Genomic DNA, 20339 nt, shown 5'->3' on the forward strand with positions numbered 1-20339 from the left:
CATGGAACTATAGCTGGTAATTGAGTGGTTGCACAAATGTACTTTGTAGTTTTCAATTGCATCTTCCACTTTCTATTCATATATGACCACACCCACTTGTTCAATTACATTCACTTTACACAAATAACTTCTTGTAGTTCTGTAGTCAACTATTCACACACCACATAAAATGTTGGGAGCATTTAATAATTACTGGTGCTAAAATGAAGTTTTTTACCATTCGAATAGTTGAGAATATTGATGATCAATTAATAATTTTGTTGGGCAGTAAGGTAAGGCCTGTGAACTATTTCTATCTCCTCTACATAACCACTTTGTGTTCATAAGTTTCATCCATCTGATCACAAATGCTAACAAATAGCTATTACATAGTGTGTAACACGGGTGAACCATCCATGCATGAGTTTATTACATACCAAAACACTAGAAATAAGGCTTAACAATTATCACTAGTGAAAGTCTTTACCTTCCAAGTTAGCTAAGAATTGGGGGTCAACTGTTTTTGTCTCATAGAGAATGAACCATCAAGCTGTGTGTGTAGCATATTAGTGACAAGTAGAGAGAAGATACAAATTGCAGGACTACAATTTTTATCCATATCTTGCTAGCCAAAACAATTTAGGACACATACCAGTACTTTTGACTTCCAACGTGACCAGTCAACTTGAAGTATCACAAAGAAACCCACTATGTAACTACTATACTCTCCTAGTGGAAGAGTTTAACAACTTGGTAAATGAACCAAAAAACACTTCGAGTTCAAAAATATAATATTAAGTCTTTAGAATGGCATCTTAGCCACTGAAGATACTAGTTTGGCATCAACATTAGCTTTGTACTGCTTCTGAACCTGTTCAGAGAAGAATAACAGAACATGACAGTAGAGAAGAGCTCCTACCTCATCTGGTGATCTCTGATATGGTCTCCTCAACCCCTCCTTGTTCAGTGTAACACCAAATCCACTCCTGAATAAAAAATATATATAACACCCTTTTCATATGGTCACTTTAACCCCACATTCAACCTGGGTTGATGCATTCATATGATCACCTTGAAGTCATAACCGAGTTCAACCCTACAAAGGAAAAAAAGGGTTGAACTTGGGTTGAACTCAGTTTATGGCTTCAAAAGCGAGTTGCGGTTGTTGGTGAATACATAAAATGCATAGAAGACAATTATCACTCAATGAATACCATCATGTGATGATTGCTTGTGAACAGAAACTGGGATGAACCTGGGTTGAATGTGGGTTATTCAACCTAGTCTTTTGGGTGCCCATGTGAAAATGACGTAAGAGGGACTGTTTGTGGAAGTGAGAATGACAGCTATAGTGAATCTTGTTTAATGTCACTTTGTATAATAATGATATTCCCTATCTAATGTATTAATCCACAATACACAAAGTAAACTGCCTAATGCAGCAAACTGTTAAATAAGGTAACCAGTTTTTGGCCCATAGGCAACCAGAGTAGATTGGTTACACCATACTCTAACCAACTTTTTGCTGACGGCAGTGTTGGGACAGTTATACTTTTTAAATGTAACTCGTTACATATTACTATTTACAACTGAACTATTTAGTTACAGTTACGTATTACCCATATAATAAAGTAACTATAATAATATATTACTCTGTGTCCACAGCTTTAAGCTGTCACGTGTGAAACTACCACTTTATCACGTGACATGATTGTGTTGTTGACAATGTGCAAATCACAGTTATAAGCAAGAAGCTGGTGAATAAGCTTCATTCAGTAGGCTTCGTTACTTTGTAGTGGCTAGGTGTTACTCAGTGGATTACTAACAAGATTAGTAACTTCTTTACTTAAAGTAATAATATTACATAATATTAGACTCGTTACAGTAACTTCATTACTTAGGTAACGTGTTGCGTTTGCAAGTAAAGTAACTTGAGTTATATTATCTGGTTTTACGGAATATTTTGTTATGTTACTTTGTTACCACAAAAGTAATAATTATTACATAACGCGTTACCCCAAACACTGCCTACTGGTACATAGTACATTTCGGTGCTCAACTAAACAGATAAATGCTACAGTAAATGTTTAAGAAGTCCACATCACTTGGCAAATAAAAGAACAGTAAAAAGTTAGAAACAGTGTGTAAAAATTAAGCCTGTTTTGTTTGTAAACACTCAATTATATGTGGCAGATCTGTTGGTTCTATCATCGGTAGTGATTCAGTACAGAATTAAAGAATGACTGAAATTCATTTTTGTACAGAATTATGTGTGGAAGGATAAAAGCAACCACTGGCATCACATTTATCACCAAATATCTCAAATGTGCTGTGTTTAATAATTATTGTACAACTATAACAGCATGGTGGAGAAAGATAACTCAGAAACAAACTACTTTACAGAGCAATTCTGATTAACCCTAATATATTAGTGCATATACTAGTTAAAGTACTGCGATACATAACATGAAGGTGTGATTAAGAGAACAAGTACAATGGAAATTAGGAATTTTAATTAGGGATCATAGGGATTAAATGTCCTCTAGTATAGCTGCAGGTGAAGATGACCTCCTGTTTTGTTGCTTTTACTTCTTATGTCTACTCATGTATAAAACTCCTAATTTTTCTTGTATACTTCGTAACATAATTATGACCGGTGAACCCGTGCATACTGCATCAAAAGAAAGAATGGCACTGGACATGTCATACTTGGTACCCATGCAAACCATCAGTTACTGAAAAATGAAGCGGCCATTGCACTTCAATTTTAGTTACAGTGGATTTCACTTTCGGTCGAGAACTATATGTGCATAAATAGAATGAATAATACGCAATTTTCAAACGCACTTGAAATCCATTGTACATTCAGCCAATTACACAGCACAAAGCATTACAGGCGAAGAACAGTACAAGAAAGAACTACGTTGTATTAAGAAGGCTTGTAAGGATCATGAGACACACCGGTATGGATGTCCTTTAGAATATTAGGGAGAGACAGTCTTTTAAACATGAAGCTCAATATTTCATTAAGATCACGATGTGTGACCAGATGTAAAACACAATAATTGACATGTAGCCTTGATATCCCTTGTGCTGTTTTAATATCTTCGTAACATCATCACTTAGCATATACAACCACGTTTCAACTAGGCAGTTGATTCAGTCAAGAGATTTAACTGATTACTACACAGACAAATTACAATTATCACTACCTGTTGGGCAGGTCAATGTAGCCATCATGAGGTAATGGTTCATCAAGAAACAGTGACCCAAAGTAGGGAATAATTTTGTTTCCCTGAAAAGTAATATATTATGACAATACAACACATGTGTGCACACAACATACACTTTCATGAACACACATAATTTATGCACTAAACACACACACACACTGTGACACACACCACACACAAAAGCAAAGCCTTCAGCTACTGCCCTAGCATGGTCACGTCTATCCAGGGAACCAGTACTGGGACACCTGTTCACTACTCAGGTGCTGAGAGTCAGTGCACTCCTGGGGCAGGACTAGTAACCCATAGGAGGTTGTACCATGTCTCACAAGTGAATGTGAGAGCATCCAAAGTCTCACCTAGACGCTGTGTAAGACATGGACAGTTGGCATTTACACACACACACACACACACACACACACACACACACTTGTTCACTAAGACAGATGTACTCAGCCAGGGGACAGTTAACAAAGGCATATTGGAGGTGATAAGAGTAGACGCTGGAGCCATGAGGTATCACCATCACATCAAAAGCTGAAGCCATCTCAACTATCTTTCTGGCCTATAACCAACATCAATAACAACACCTCTCTACTCAAGACCACATACCTCTGTGATACCACCCATCCACGTAATGTCCGGCTGGATAATGTCAACACATCGTTGCTGTAGCAACTGCAGGTAACCATAGCGAGTGTATTCATGTTCCCCAGTGGTCAATAGAACTGAACCAGCTAATGCTTTGTATACATCCAGGTAGCCTGAGTAGGTACCAGTAACACACATTCTATTGTAACACACATTCTATTGTAACACACATTCTATTGTAACACACATTCTATTGTAACACTCATTGTTGTGTACCTGAGTAGTTGTCTGGTGGAAGAAACTCCTCTATCCATTTCACATTGTATGGCTTTAGTTCACGAGCTAGCTATATTGGAATGATATGCATCATCAAGTAGAACATTGTTGATGGTGAGTACCTTGATAGTGTAGGGTACTGTTAGTGACATGTAACAGTCCAACCTACATGTAGAGAACATGTGTGGGTGAGCACAGATGCACAATACATGCTTTGCACACATATACACACACTCATGCTCCCACATGTACATGCATATGTATTGTAGTGCGCATGTATGCTATGTGAGAAATATTTCTTGCACAACAGTCAGTGGGTACAATAGTTTATTCAATCTGGATCTTAGTGGTTAGGCCACTTCAACTAAAGTTTTGTTTCTCAGGCCCGACTGAACCTATTTTCAGTTCAAAATATTTGTGATCACCTTGCAAGTAGAGATAATGCCATGAAGAGGTTGCAAGTTACCTTTTAAGCACATCACAAAGTGGGAACACTCGTATAATCCAGTCACAGCAATGATAGTTAGCATTTGACTCACAAAATCACCCTTCAGCTAATATTTTTTATTTTCATTTTACTGACTTACCAACCCTGTACTTGGCTGAGTTTGGTTGAAAAATAAGACTTAGTTGGAAGTGGCCATAACTTAAATTTGTGCAACCTCATGCACACACACGCGCGCATGCACGCAAACACACATGTAAGCAAACACACACACACTCACACACGCACGCACGCACACATGTAAGCACACACACACACACACACAAACACACACATGCAAGCAAACACACACACACGCAAACACACACACGCAAACACGCACACACACACACACATGCAAACACACACACACGCAAACACACACACACGCAAACACACACACACGCAAACACACACACACGCAAACACACACACACACAAACACACACACGCAAACACACACACACACAAACACACACACGCAAACACACACACACACACGCACGCAAACACACACGCAAACACACACACACACAAATACACGCAAACACACACACACAAATACACGCAAACACACACACACACACGCAAACACACACACACGCGCAAACACACACACATATGTGTGTGCCATGTATGTATGCAAAAGGTGTAGGTACAGAAAGCAAACCGCACCTGACTGCTCTATTAGAGTAGTTTAATATTTTATAGTAGTTTCCTTGGGTAGCTGCCATGGTTGCCTCAATGGTACTGTGTGTGTGTGTGTGTGTGTGTGTGTGTGTGTGTGTGTGTGTGTGTGTGTGTGTGTGTGTGTGTGTGTGTGTGTGTGTGTGTGTGTGTGTGTGTGTGTGTGTGTGTGTGTGTGTGTACTAGGGGTTAATTCCAACCTCCAAAGTTTCTGACACTACAACATAGTCAGTTTCATTATGCTACTAATTAATGAGTATAACAAACCACTTGGTCACTTTAGTATGACCCAGGTTGTGACACATCAGTATAACTATGGAAACAACAGTCATAGCTTAGCCAAACAGCTTGTAATTGCAGTAGAAAGCCATGTAGGAAAAGATACCAATGGTAAAATGAAATATACTTAGTGTTCTAGTGTTGTGTGTGTGGTGGCTGTTCTATTAGAATATCTTGGTGATATATATATATATATATATATATATATATATATAAGGGAAGTGGCTAGCCTGCTATGAGCATGTGTGTGCTAGTGTGTGTGTGACCTTGTGTGCATGCGTGTGTGTGTATCTGTAGTGTGTGTGTGTGTGTGTGTGTGTGTAGTGTGTCAGCGTGTGTGCATGTGAATGTGTGTACATGCGTGTGTCCATGAGTGTAGTGTAGTGTGTATAGTTGTAGTTCATGTATGTTAGTACTACATATGGTAGCAGCACATTCGTGCATGTATTCCAGGCACATGCACACACACAGTATACACAAAAACAAGCAAAGCCTTCAGTTGCTTTGCTATCACAGTCACACCTACCCATGGGACACCTGTGCACTACTCAGGTGCTATGAGTCAGCACAGGAGAGTCCTCTTGGGGTAGGACCATATGAGCAGTGACCGATTGCCAAAGCAACTTTTGTTTGGAGAGCTATTGAAGAAAAGACCATTTTATGGTGCCAAGTGATGGCGGGATGAAGTGATGTCTGATTTATGGGCTATTAGTGTTGAGGATTGGTGTGTGGTACAGCTGTATGTCATGAGTATGAAAGGTGGTCTAACTTGTGTGCAATAGCTGTTGATGAGGTGGCACAGTGTAGGGAAGGAAATATTTGTGCTGCCAACAGAGCATCCCAGGAAAGGAATTTCTCTTGTAATAGATGAATTTCATAATAAGTCACGTGATGCCCAGACGGGGCATGGCTACTAATGGAAGTGATTCACATAGAGAGACAAAGTTGAAGTTATTGATGATAAATGGACGGTAGAAGATTTAAAACTTTAGTTCGACCGCACCTAGAGTACTGTGCCCCAGTCTGGAGCCCTCATTTAGCAAAGGACATTGACGTACTAGAAAAGGTTCAAAGAAGGGCTACTAAGCTGATACCATCTATCTCTACACTATCTTATGAAGGTAGACTTCAAGAACTAGATTTGCACTCACTTTTTTGTAGACGACAAAGAGGAGATCTAATTGAAGTGAGATACTAAACTCATACTATCAAATTGACCCAAAAGATATCTTTACATTACAACAAGACAGTGTTACCAGGGGCCATCCAATGAAACTTTTTAAACAAAGAATTTGCAGAAGCATTAGTCAACACTTTTTCAACTTTAGAATAATCCAACAATGGAATGACTTATCTGACGAAGTAGTTCTGGCAAAAACAATATCTTCTTTCAAACACTCACTAGACCAATATTGGAGAGAAACTGGACATGGACATTGTCAAAGGCCTTTGGCCTATTAATCAATTTTGTATTTTAATTGTCCATTAAATAATAATAATAATAATAAAAGAATATTTACGAAGACGTGGAGGGAGAGTAAGCAGTAAAAAAAAAACTGCTTTAATAGAAAGGTTTGCCTTAGTGACGCTCATGAAGCACTGAGTTTATAAAAGTTGATAGGCAAATTACTAAACTGGATATTGTCAAGATTGGTGTAAAACAATTTATAAAGAGCCCTATCTATCAAATAGAACTTACTTTTTGAGACTGAAAATACTCTAATTGAACAGTCACTATTGGTGTTGTAGCTACAATGCTGTACTAATTGTGTATAACATTTAATTTATGTTGGCAGGGCAAAGTTTTACCAGGAGAATAGTGAGGCAGGTGGAAAAGGGAAGAACTACAGCTGTAAATCCAGTGACAACCCACCTATCATAAGGTCTTGGCCAGCAAGTGGATGGCAGGATTCTCTTGCTGTAATTTCACTAACAGTCGTACTGCGTCACCTGTTGAAGACCGGGAAGCAGAGTACTGGTTCAGAGGATACAGTTGTGGTGTAGAAACCCCTGAAAATAGGCTATGAATTTTTCTTTTGGGTTACATTCACCAAGTTGAACTCCAACATGTGGTGGAATTTCAGTCACAGTGTCGGGCTTCACAACACAAAAGCACAAAGTACCAGCAGAAATTAACACTTGTTATACTCTATTTAGGCTGTTTTGGGTGGGTAATAAATCTCATATACTCCACCTTGTTTTCTAATATACTCCACGCCTTCAGGCATAATATAACATATGCTCAAAACTAGGTTTATCCAATCAGTATGCATTTTTCACGTGCAGTGATGTAATGAGGGTGCTTAATTTTGTCATGTGAGCATGTATAGTTGCCATGGCGCTAGTATTATCGCATGAAAACCAGCCACTTTTGCCGAGCCTACAGCAGAAACAGCCGTGGATGAGGTAAGTAATCTGAGTGTAACGTGAAATAGAGTCTAAAGCAGTTATACGGGCACAATATGGAGTTTATGAAATTTATAAACCCTCAGGCCCTTAGTAGCACCCTCGCTTCGCTTGTGCACTACAGCCCAGGCCTTCGGGTTTATAGATTTCATACACTCCACATTGTGCCCGTATAACTATTATTTAATAGGGACGACCAGCTTGTTGTGATTATGCATCTGTGTTCCCTGCCCTGCTGGAACTAATGGTGGACTGTGCCAACACATATTTGCTCTCTTATTAGTGCTTGAAAGATACTCCCCAAAGCCAGCAGAAGTGAAAGCAGTTTACCAGGACCTCAATCTTGCACATAAGAAAAGAAAACTTGGGGACCTAGAAAAAGAGATGTTACACCAAAGACGGTGATGAGTACCACAGTTGAACGTGCCAAAGAAAGTGAACAATGTAGAAAGTTACCACTGAAGTGCACACTATGAAGTGCACACTATATGAAGTGCACACTATATGAAGTGCACACTATGTATGAAGCAAGAAGTGATGTGGCTAAGAATATGAGTGGAGCTGATATAATTACCTATAAAAGATTATTGCATGGTGAATGTCGTCTTTTCAGTGTTCTACCAGAGGATTGAGTATGTTGAAACTTCTTATGGAATAGCACCAAAAGGAGGTTTGTTGTCATATCAGTTGTTACTGAAAAGAAAATCAGAAAATCAAACATGCGGGATATCTAAGTAACAAAAGCCAACACTATCACTTCCTCCACAGACCATAGCTTTGTAACGTCGACAAGAAGAGACTATGATATTCCTGATTCACAGTATAATGTATGGCTTGAAGCACAACTTCAAAATGATGTTAGTAGCGGCAGTATAGTTCAGAAACCCCCCCTTAGAAAACACGTCAGTGGTACATTCACCCCTACTAAAGGATTTCACTGGAATAATCTCAACAAATTGAACAAGCAACAATAGAACAACATACATTTGTGGTGCGGAAGGAGTACCACACAAGAACAATCCCTTCCTCTAACTTTAGAATTATTTGCAAGCGTAGAGAAGTTACTGACAACTTCATATGGTGGTTGTTTCTTCCCCCAGACATTAGCCACATACCAGTTATTAAACCTGGAAGACAATTTGAACCCATTGCTGCAAATGCTTACAAAGGTTTGAAATCGCACTGGTGAAAGATTTTAAAATCAGAGAGTGTGGGCTAGTACTGCACACATATAAAGCTTTTTAGAAGCTAGTCCTGGTAGAAGAGAATGACGTGTTGGGCTTAGCAGATATCAAATGTCCTTATCCTGTGTTCAGCAGGTCTATCAAAGAAGCATGCTAACATCCAAATTTTTGTTGTGATATTTCCAATGGACCTCCAAGTTTGAAACACGAACATGAATATTACTATCAGATACAGGGACAGTTGGCCATCACTGGTGTTGAGTGGTGTGATTTTGTAGTATGGCTTGGTGACAAACCAGATCAGATTCATAATCAGCGAATACCCTACAACACCTCATTCTGGGAAACATCTACCCTACATTTTAATCATGCTTATACATATCTACAAGTACAGGAACAAGAAACATAGTACATTAACAACAGCTACAAATACATTATAACTTTTGTAACAAGTGTACTTACAAAGTATGCATGGTTAAATCAATCAATAACCATTCCATCTTCATTGAGTAATTTTCTGTGAAAATTCGTCAACATGCAGCACACCGACCATATTTGGTTGATAGATCCAGTGGTTGAAAGCGGTATAACGCCACACAGTATATGATAGCATTTCTTCACTTGCCCAATCACATGCTCTATATGAATGCGTACTATTGCTATAGTTTGAGTCTTCTTCACATCAGATAGGTGTAATGCTGTGACTCCCTTGAAAGGAGGAATGTTTAGAAGTAAATCATATTTCATCAATAAGTCTTGAATGTCAAAACCCTTGTCTGCCATAAGTGATTTACCTGGAGGAACATCTTTTAAAATTTCTACAATTTCACTTTGTATAGTTAGCTGTCTGTCACTAATAGAACCTGTGAATAGTTCACTGACAAAAATAATAGTGCCATTAGGTGCCACAGCCAATAATCCTTTCATTGTTGTGTTATATTTATATGAAAAATAGCACTGTGATTGTAAGGAAGGTGATGCTGGTACTTCAAACATGATCTCAGTTGCATCAACAATACAAAAAGTGGTTGGATATGCTTCTTTAAATACAGTTGGCATATACCTTTAGAAGATCATACTGGGAGTGACCCTAATTGCGGATACATATAGTTGATCCAGCGTACAAATGTTCTACTTGCAGTAGCTTCACTAATACCAAAACGTGTAGCAAGATCCCATTCAAGAAGACTCAATCTTAGCCACATCAAAACCAAGAGAAACTGATCTTCATAACTAAGTGAAAGTTTTCCAATACTTCGTTGAAGATCAGTACTTTGTTCTTTCAACTGAACGTCTTCTGGCTAAAGAAAATTTAAGCATTCTAGAAGTTCTTCATTGTTAAATCCAGTATAATATTCTAAACCAGGAATACCTTGTTACTTCCTCTAAACAGCTTTTCTTATTCCACTAAATTTTCGTATGACAGAATTTGCATTTTAAATCTAGTATTTTGGATGACTCTTTGGCTAATCTTGTGGCTAATAGATCTTTCGTTGCTTTCAGTTCACCTTCTGGCCATTGTGTGTATGTGGGTGGACCAAACCTTGGTAACGGGGTAGTATCTAAGTAAACACACACAGTAGGCTCTCGTCTGCACTGAGGCAAAGGACAAAAAGAAAACACACTTGGCACAGCATTTTTCTTCAAGCACCTTAACGTTTTTCCACTCCTTGATGGTCTAGTTGGCGGTTACCAGTGGCATAGTCTGTTTCTACAAAATGCTCACTACAAATTACTGTTGTATTTGTAACCCAAAATTCTGGTCCTTCATCTCGCTTAATGGCAACTATCTAATTCTTTCCAATGAAATATCTTTAGGAAACGTATGAAATGACAAATATGGAGTCTTAATTCTTCGGTTTTGGCAAAACAGTACACAACAATGATCGTGACTATATAGGCATTACTGCTCCGCCTATCATGGTACTTGTTGCCATGGGCGGCTTAGAAGGTTACAAGGTAGTGTGTGTTGTGTGTGTGTGTGTAGCATACGTGTGTAGTGTGTGTAGGATGTACGTATATGTGTAGTGTGTGTGTGGTGTGTATGCGACTATGCGTGTTTGTTTGTGTGTGTGTGTGTGTGTGTGTGTGTGTGTGTGTGTGTGTGTGTGTGTGTGTGTGTGTGTGTGTGAGGCAGCATAGCCAAGTGGTTAGGACATTGGCCTGGTGATCGAAAGGTCCCAGGTTTGATTCCCAGTCATGGCACTTTTAATAACCTAGACTTTGCAGTTCGATCTCCCACCAGCTTTCTACCATGTTTATACAAAATAGGCACTCCAGCCTTCCACTCTGACTATGCCACTTGGTCACTATTGCATTAAAATAGATGTTAAATAAAGTTGGCGCCATAGTACAACCTTGCCTCAAGCCATTTCGAACCTCAACACAATTGGTAACAGCACTCCCCTCCCCCCCAAACTCCAGCCTGCATCCCTTCGTGGAAGGACCTCACAATGCTCAGCATCATAGGAGGCACACCACACTTAGACAAGACAGTCCACAGAGCATTCCTAGGTACAAAATCATAAGCTTTTTTCATATCCACAAGCATCATAAAAAGTGTGTCCTCATATTTCCTCCATCAACTGTCTGCCCACAAAAATCAAGCCCACACAACCTCTTCCCCTTTGAAATCCACATTGTGAGTCCGGTAACAACTCTTCAGCGATCACCTGAAGCCATTCCTGAATAACTCGACCCATCACTTCCCTACAACGTCCAACAAGCTAATCCCTCGCCAGTTGTGACAGGATTGGAGGTTGCCTTTCTTGGGCAATGGTACTATCACAGAGTCATTCCAATCCTTAAACACTTCTCCTTCCCTCCACACAGCCTCCATCAAAGTGAGCAACCTGCTATGCAAAGCAGGACCACCACACAAAATCATCTCCCTGATAGTCCACCTGCTTTTCTCACCTTCAGCCAGGACAAGGCAGTCTCCAGCTCCTCCATCGTAGGGGGATCATCAAGATGTAACATTGGCTCAAAAGCAGGCATAGCAGCAACTACTTCATCATCATAGATACTCTGGACATTAAATACTTTCTTAAAATGATGTTGGTACAACTAATGATCAAGTACCTCCTCAGGTCCCTTAGTTAAATAACCATCATCCTTCAGAACTGCAGTGGGCCTCACTGGCCTCCTGCCACCACACGCACACGCACGCATGCACACACACACACACGCACACACACACGTCTACATACATCAGAGGAAAATCTGATCCCACACTTTCTCTGGCTTTTCTAAAGGTCTCCACATTCAATTTCAGTCCTTCATCTCCTTTAGACGGACCATAAGGACAAGGAATCTTGGCACCAACAAAACCAGCTCCTTTGGCAAATACTGGATCACAAGTAGTACAATAGACCGGCAGTCTCTCCTATAGAATAAATTGTCAGTCCATGAGGACACCTCACATAGAGTAACATGGGCTCACCATACAACACTGTCATATGCAGAGGAATATTACAACTTTTAGCAATATTTGTAATACACTTAGTGTTTTTTGAGGGGAAGAATTTTATAAAATTCCTAGTATTGTAATTTTATAAAATTCCTAGCATTGTAATGAAAAGAAGTTGCTGTGCCACTCTTCAGGGAGGAATATGATCTTATTAACAATTTCGCAGTCATATGAATAGTTCCCACAAAGCAAGGATAATGATATGTTCATCTGGTAGGTGATAAAGTGATCTAATGTGAATTTGGTAGTATAAAGATCAATGCTTTGTGAGTCCTCTCCGTATTTTAGCTAAATAACTTGAAATTTTGTCTCTTCTAGTCATACAGCACCACATTGAGATGCATATAATGCAGTTACCTTAGTTTTCCCACCAAGTAGGTTGTATACTGGCTCATTTCTCAGTTTACCCAGCAAATCCCACAATGCTAGATCCACTGCACTGATAGCTTGCCTGCAATAATTTGTACACTTGCATACTTGACAGAGTATTTCATGTAATTTACAACTATAGTCATGTGTATTTACCTACGCTACCAAAATCAGTGCAATTACGAAAGTGAACAAGTTATTCTTTCTCTAACAGTCAGCACAGCTACACATCCCTCTGTGGACTACCTGATATTCAGACTACAGTGGATCCTCACTAATCCAAACTCCAGTAATCCGAACAGTACAAATGACTGTTCCATTAGAGTATTTTGCTAACAAGTGTATGTTCTATTAGAGTAACTGAACTATGTTCTGTATATAATCAATGGGTTCACTAATCTGAACAAATTCACTAATCTGAACAGACTTTTGTCAACTTGAGAACAAAGTTGTTTGGATTAGTGAGGATCCACTATATATGTAAAACTGATATTGAGCATGAATAAATGTGACCAGAACTGCGAAAAGGGGGTCTTATACCTGTCCAACTTTCCAAGTTTGACGAGTCATAACTCATCATCTATTGTCTTAACATTACATCCAGAAATAGTGTTACGTATGTTAGAGATGTAAAGTCTGACTGGTACCATACTCACAAGTCAAGTTATGGATTGCCAAATTGGAAAAGGCTCCTTTTTGCAGATCCGGTCACAAATAGTAAAGGTTTCTTTGCAAACACAATGAAGTACTCTAATAGAACATTCAACAACTCTCTAAAACAATTGTTTTGTGTTTGGTCAAGCAGAACTCCAGATATCTACTCATCATTTGTCTATTAACACATAATAAAAGCAGTCCAGTGTTTGAACAATTTTATGGGTCTGTGCCAGGTGGAAAACATAAACTAAAACACACCAGCTAGCAACGTCATTTCAGGAAACTAAACGTGAAACTAATACACTGCCTACCAAGGGCTCAGATGAACACTGACAGACAATAACTGATAGTACTAACAGTGTTAATCCCTTCCTCCCATAGTTGAGGGTAGCACGGAACATCTGGTCCCAAATTAGCTCAACATTCCTAGGGTCCTAGGAACACTATTATGATCACAGCAGCCATATTAATCCGCACAGCTCACCTGACCCTCGATGAATCGACTGAGATGCTTCTCGACAATATAACAAGCTGGCTCTCCACCAATTGACACTCCTACAACAATATGGGAAGATACAAGTTCTCCAAATCACACATCAAAATGTTATTGCACTAGTACAATAGTTGAACCTATGTGTGTAATAAGGTCATAATGTGTTATCATTCATGTAGGAAATGTGAGTGTGTGTCACTCACTGTATATTGGATTTTTATTTTAGCAAAGCTTTGAATGTTGGATAGTATTAAATTATCAAGCAGGACATTGTGTTATAGTATATTTAAGCTTACTAGTAAAGTATTACAGAGCCTGATTCAGGAGCAGGCAAGCTTAGAGCTGAGCGATAGTACAACTATCACTTTTCACAATTGATAGTAACTTTTATATCACGATAGCGATAGTATCACAATATTACTAGCAGTTATCAAAGATACTCAACCTCACATATACGACACATGAATAATCGAATTACACACCATGTATCTGCTTTTCTAACACTACACTGGTAAAAAATTGTTATGTATTACAGTTGTAATCTTTGTTGTGCATGCTCTACTGGACTTCACTTAACTTTAACAATATCATGTTTGCTAGCATACTATCATAATCACGATTGTTACTCACTATGATATTTGATAGATCACAACTATAGCTCAGCTCTAGGCAAGCTCCTAGTGTGTTATGCTAGGAAGTTACCTGACTGTTTTATTAAAACACTTGAGTATTGTTCTATCAGTCTCTAATCTTTTATATTACTTTTATTGACTGATTAAGCTGGAAAAGGCAGGGAGGGCCCCTGTATATCCTTATATGTGCTTAGCGCTGTCTTTCTAAAACTTTTTACTACACAAATTAATATAAAGTACGTTTGTTCTTTAGGACCAACTATTATATTGTCCTGATTATCAAGGTGACCTGTTTTCATTGCTTTAAACCTGTTAATGTGGACACTTGAAAACACCTACATAATCCAGATGCTTAGTTAAGGTCCCAAAGTATCCCTTAGCACTGAAATTCGATGGCCTAATTTGAAATATTGCTGCAAATGGCTGACCCCTCATACATGTATACTTTTAACTCACCCACTCCAGTTGTTCCATCATCAGCCTCCACTTCAACTATCACTGATCCCATTGCATTAATACCCCATGACTTACGGTAGGCTTGGTACTATATGGTATGATATCATGTAGGGTTGGGGAAGGACTGTTTGTACCTGAGGATGCATGGACATTGGATTAGACACAGGCAGAGGGTGGCCATTAATCCAGTGTTTATCATCAACATCATGACAATCAGCTCCTGTATAAATACCCCAGACATTATGTGCAGTTTGTTAAAGTTTATAGCGCGCAAGCGCTCATTAAAATATAACCTCGTGCGCAGAATAATGGAAGAATACGAAAATGCAATACGAATCAGTTTCTTACCATGGTCGCTAGCCTTGTCCGCTTGTTTTACATATGCTCTGACTTCTTTCACTAGTGGAAATGCACGACTCACGTTCTGCTCAGTCGCCATCTGTCCTGCACGCCAGCCGGAAATGGGTGTGGTTCAACTTGCTGTTTCTATGGTGATTTATAAACAACCTAAGTTTGGGTCGGGGGGATGGCCAACGCCACAGAACCAACTAAACGTGAGTGTATACCGTAGTTGTGGATTTATGAAATTTATATAGATATAGTTTTAGCGCCCAGTTTAAAATGATTCTTAATAAAGCGCACGTTTGTCTGTATAATTATATAATGCACAGGGATAACTGGGGAACGCCGCTATAAACTACTACATATTGCTCACATTCCACAGCATCTGATAAGATTATCGACTTGTACAACTATGAGGAGCCACAAAACAGTCGTAGTCGATACATCCTCACCAGTCCAAGATCACTTGAAGTGAGTACACTAAACCACTCCTCCTGTAATTGACATACTATTGCTTATTTCAGGCTTGTTCAAGGCTGGGGATCAAGGTGAAGTATAGCTTGTTATGTTGGTGTGTTCAGCTCATGTGTATATAGCCAGTGGATTTGATATCAAAGTCATATGAACAGTTTGTGGCGGAATCATCACATTTGGGACTGCACAAGTCTGCCCTACAGCTGGTATATAAGGAGTATGAGGAACAGAGACTACGTGAGTGAAACAGCCAGTAGAAAAAAAATTGAAACTGCTGATAAATAGCCTTGTAAATAATTTGGCTGTCCTTCTATTGTTGTGTTTGGGTTTAGAGAGACTTCATGAAGCACGTTTGGAGCGGGAAAGGATTATCGGAGAATATCAGTTACAACAGGAGACTCGGCCTCATAAAAAGAAGCAACAAGATATAAATGCTGCAGCATCTACTACTGTCCCTAAGTCATCTCCTATGAGAACTCAATATTATTCACAGAAGAAGCAAGTAGTTCCTCAAGAAGTGGTCACCCCTACGCGAGAGAAACTTGGTGTGACGTCAGCTTCTTTACCATTGAGTGAGGCAAACATCCCTGAGTTCTCTGCTACGATGATGTCTTTACCAGAAAGGGTAAGTAGCAAAATGCAGTGGGAATAAATCCTGGGCTGTGTGGTACTTGTTTAGATTGTAAGTTGTCTGTACTGTTGATGGTATGGTTTGCCATCACAGGACCAACGGATTCTACAAGCAATGGCTCAGAAGTTGAGTAGCCAACAAGAACAAGAGGAATTGAAGAAGATGGCTGCCAAGGCGTGGCATGAAGAAGCCCTCCTAGAGCAGACCACTAAGCAGATTCAAGAGAGGCAATACAGAGAGCAACTAGAGGAACACAAGAAAGCTGTTCAACAACAGGTGAAATATTATTGGTGAATCTGTTTGTATAGTGGTGCCCCTCTGTAACTGGACACCTTGATGATTAGGACACTTGTCCATATATGGTCCCATTTCTAGTGTACACACATTTATACACCTGAAATGAGGTTAGGTGTGATTCTACTGTACACCTGACTGTTCTATTAGAGTATTTTGTGCACTTAGTTACTGGAGGCCAAGAAGTTGCAGGAGATTGCTGCTGAGCAAGAGGCTATATTGAGACAAGCCAGTGTTGAGGAACGCTGGCAACAGTGGAGTGACAAAGCTCGACAACAAGCTATCTACAAGGTGAACTGAAATGTAATGCTTGTGCTACATGGGTAGAGGTTTTAAACATGTACAAATCTATTGCTAAACTTAAAACTTATAGAGAATACATTTTGCCAACATTCTATGTATATATAGGTGCACAGTCTTATAAAGAGTGTTCTAATTGTCCAGTAACTGAATTGCTAGGTCAGTCCATGCATCATCATTGATGTTGCGATCACAAAATTGATTCAACATTAGCAACTCAGGTTGATGCTATGGACAAATGGCACGTCTATCTCAGGACACCCAGCACAAAGTGTTCTTCTCCTACTTAATTAATAAACAAACTTAGGCTATTAAACCATATTGAATGCACGTTGAGATTATAAATTTTGTTACTCATTGTACAGGCTCAACTGATAGAGGAGAGGTCTCAACAACAGAAACAGAAGAAGGCAGAACAAGTTAGTAATCTCTAGTAATCTACCAATAATAACATGACTGTTTGGTGTAGGAGCACAGACTCAAACTAATAGAGGCTAGTAAACAAGCAGAGAACTTGTTGACTGTGGAAAACCTAAAGGCCCAATACCACCAAGCAGCCTTGAACAAGGAGACCATTGAAAGAAGACAAATGCTTGTAAGGAGCTTCTCTATAATGGTCACTTTGGGACTGAGAATTGTTGGGTTTTCCTCTTTCAGAGGAAGTATGGACTGTTGGGACCAAAATCTTTGTACTTATTATGGAGATGTTTCTGTTGTGTCCTTAATTCAGAGTATAAGAGATTTCTGTTGTTGTAGGAAAGGCACATTCGAAATTCAAGTGAACATTCGAGACATGTTGAACGTAAAGCTGAAGTTGACAAGTTTGAAAAGTAATTCCCTTATTATTTGATGATTTCTGCATGTTCTAGTGAGTTCCTCCCACTAGTGACAAGTCAGAATATCTGAGGCATGTTGTGGAGCAGAAAATGTTGGAAGGACAACAGCGACATCATCAACAACAAGCACTCAAGAATGCATACCTGCAGAGAGCAGCGTGAGTGGATCATGTGATCAAATGTATACATGCTGAAACCTACTTCCTGCAGTCAACTTGAAATCCTCAAATGTGTCATTTGTAATCTAGAGGGAACCTTGACACGTTTCTTTCCTAGCTAATAAACACCTTGTACCATGCTTGTCTGTGTATTCACACATCATGGGGGTTAGGATGTTTGACCAACCTTGGTAGGCCATTTTGGTCCATGCCGTTGTTGTGGGCTTACAACTTTTTGGAGTTGGCTTACTGTATCCATGGTTACTCCTATTAGGCTGTAAGAATGTAGTGTTTCCAAGTGACAGTTATGATTAGCAATACAAACAATAAACCAAACAAGTAACCCACATCCCCTTAGGCTCCGTCTTTGTTCTTTGATGTCATCATAAGTACCATCCCATTAAAATGGGGACCTTGATTAGCTTGTTGCTGTCTTAGATGTTTTGTCATAGTTTAAAATAAATGTACATGTTGTCTATAAACGTACACCAGGATTGTTTGTGTGGTCCGTTGTTGCAGTTACGTGTACATGTGCCAGTGGTGTTTATGTAACAGTGAAATCTCACTTAGTGACTACCTCTTTAATAAGACCACCTCGTTATAGTGACCACCTTTAGTAGGTCCCTAAGACATGCTTGAAGACCTCATCAACCACCTTGGGTCCCATAGGTGTCCCTGATAATGATGTTTCTCTTTGTATATGTATTGTGTATGTAATTACATTGTATTGATACTTTGTTGTATGTGACACCACAGGATGGATAGAAGGTTACGTGATGAACAGCATCAACAAAACCGTCAGATAATGGACTCACAGTTGGAAGAGTGGCAAAAAGCCGTGGAACATCATACCAAAACTGTATGTGTGTTACTATTGGTGTGTATCAGCTGCTTATGGTGAACCTCATTATAATAGGGTCACCTATGGAACTATAAATGGCCTCAGTAATGAAATTATAAAACATTCTTCCCCTATTTTGGGACCTATCAGAAGGCCAAACTTTCTTGAATTTATTCAAGTAACTTTGTACATAGGTGAAATGCATGCTACATTATTTTTGGAATAGTTCTAAACAAGCACTGTTGACACTCTTTGGGTATATGGTCTGGTTCAACATTCCAACATTACGATAGGGACTCTTCACATTGGAAGTGATACATGACTACGGGGCCAAATATCTATATATCATAGTAATTTTAGTTGCACAATAAGTGTATTTACATTATGGGTAAATTATAATTTATTGTCAAATACCATTAGAGTGTGATGAAGGCAGAAGAAATAGCAGAACAAGTTGTTCAAGAGAAAAGTCGCAGAGCATCCGTTATGAGACAGAACTGGCAGCAGGAACAGTGCAAGAACAAGCAGAGGTGAGCTGCATCAATGAGCCCCTCCCACTAAACTCTGCAACACATACAGGATAGAAGAGGAAGAAGCCAACAAAAAGTTTATGACAACTTTAGGTATTGAGAGAAAGAATTCTCGTGTGGATGTTTTACTGAAGGAGAAAGATGCAGTTGTACAAAAGGTACTGCACACATCTTACACTGGAACCTGTTAATGTGGACACTTGAAGACATTAACTTCAGGTATTTTACAAACTGGTAGGGATAATTACAATGAAACAAGGAAGATCATTGCCTGATATGCAAATTTTGATTGGTACTTTTGTATAAATCAGCGTCTGCATACATGAGACATGTCAGGATACTATTGGTCCCAAGCTGTCCATACTACACAGGTTCAACTATTACATATCTTCCCTAACCCCGTATTCATGATACACTTGTAGTCTCGACAGTCAGCCGGAGCCAGTGCTCACATGAGACAACTACTGAAGGAGTCATTCCAGCAAGGGTGAGCCACACCCTCTAGTTAATCACTATTAATTGTCTGTCCCCTGTAGCACATTTGACCGCATGGCTCGTGAAGCTGAACTGCAAGCATCTGTGGGCAATCGACGTCGATCAACTGTTCACAATCAGTCTCATGTATTCATTGGATAAAAAAGGAATTGTATTTCACTAAATACAAACATTCAAATGTAAAAATCTCATGAGTTTGTAATACGCCTTGCTGGCGGATCACACGCAAGTCTACTTTATTCCTCC

The 20339-nt window shown here is 39.3% G+C and overlaps 2 protein-coding genes and 1 long non-coding RNA gene across 3 annotated transcripts; 1 reads left to right on the forward strand and 2 right to left on the reverse strand.

Annotated features, from left to right (window-relative positions):
* Positions 1-692: 692 nt before the first annotated feature.
* Positions 693-15700, reverse strand: LOC136248811 (L-rhamnonate dehydratase-like). The gene is made up of 14 exons (XM_066040621.1): positions 15541-15700; positions 15327-15412; positions 15193-15280; positions 14096-14166; positions 13969-14045; positions 12943-13036; positions 12326-12501; positions 4199-4241; positions 4077-4146; positions 3822-3973; positions 3640-3774; positions 3192-3274; positions 899-965; positions 693-850 (listed from the first exon to the last, which is right to left on the reverse strand). The coding sequence occupies exons 1-14, from the start codon at positions 15629-15631 to the stop codon at positions 782-784; spliced, it is 1302 nt and encodes a 433-aa protein (XP_065896693.1). The 5' UTR covers positions 15632-15700; the 3' UTR covers positions 693-781.
* LOC136248813 (uncharacterized) lies at positions 8075-12329 on the reverse strand. Its single transcript, XR_010697831.1, has 3 exons — positions 12198-12329; positions 12033-12143; positions 8075-11971 (listed from the first exon to the last, which is right to left on the reverse strand). It is a non-coding gene; the product is annotated as an uncharacterized lncRNA (long non-coding RNA).
* Positions 15616-20322, forward strand: LOC136248810 (coiled-coil domain-containing protein 177-like). Its single transcript, XM_066040620.1, has 16 exons — positions 15616-15746; positions 15917-16005; positions 16059-16082; positions 16131-16245; positions 16341-16633; positions 16733-16915; positions 17102-17224; positions 17599-17652; positions 17703-17828; positions 17990-18063; positions 18120-18227; positions 18984-19086; positions 19489-19598; positions 19648-19756; positions 20021-20085; positions 20135-20322. Exons 1-16 carry the CDS (start codon positions 15719-15721, stop codon positions 20232-20234), a joined length of 1704 nt encoding a protein of 567 aa, XP_065896692.1. The 5' UTR covers positions 15616-15718; the 3' UTR covers positions 20235-20322.
* The last annotated feature ends 17 nt before the right edge of the window (positions 20323-20339 follow it).

This window comes from Dysidea avara, chromosome 3 (assembly GCF_963678975.1).
Source record: "Dysidea avara chromosome 3, odDysAvar1.4, whole genome shotgun sequence".
Taxonomy (NCBI): domain Eukaryota; kingdom Metazoa; phylum Porifera; class Demospongiae; order Dictyoceratida; family Dysideidae; genus Dysidea; species Dysidea avara.

Coding starts and splice junctions, on each gene's coding strand:
- LOC136248811 (XM_066040621.1), bottom strand. CDS start 15,631: ATGGCGACTGAGCAGAACGTGAGTCGTGCATTTCCACTAGTGAAAGAA. Junction 12,502..12,942: donor TACTTGGTGGGAAAACTAAG/GTAACTGCATTA, acceptor TTTATTCTATAG/GAGAGACTGCCGGTCTATTG. Junction 4,147..4,198: donor CAGTACCCTACACTATCAAG/GTACTCACCATC, acceptor ATTCCAATATAG/CTAGCTCGTGAACTAAAGCC.
- LOC136248810 (XM_066040620.1), top strand. CDS start 15,719: ATGGCCAACGCCACAGAACCAACTAAAC. Junction 16,246..16,340: donor GTATGAGGAACAGAGACTAC/GTGAGTGAAACA, acceptor GTTTGGGTTTAG/AGAGACTTCATGAAGCACGT. Junction 16,916..17,101: donor AGAAAGCTGTTCAACAACAG/GTGAAATATTAT, acceptor TTGTGCACTTAG/TTACTGGAGGCCAAGAAGTT.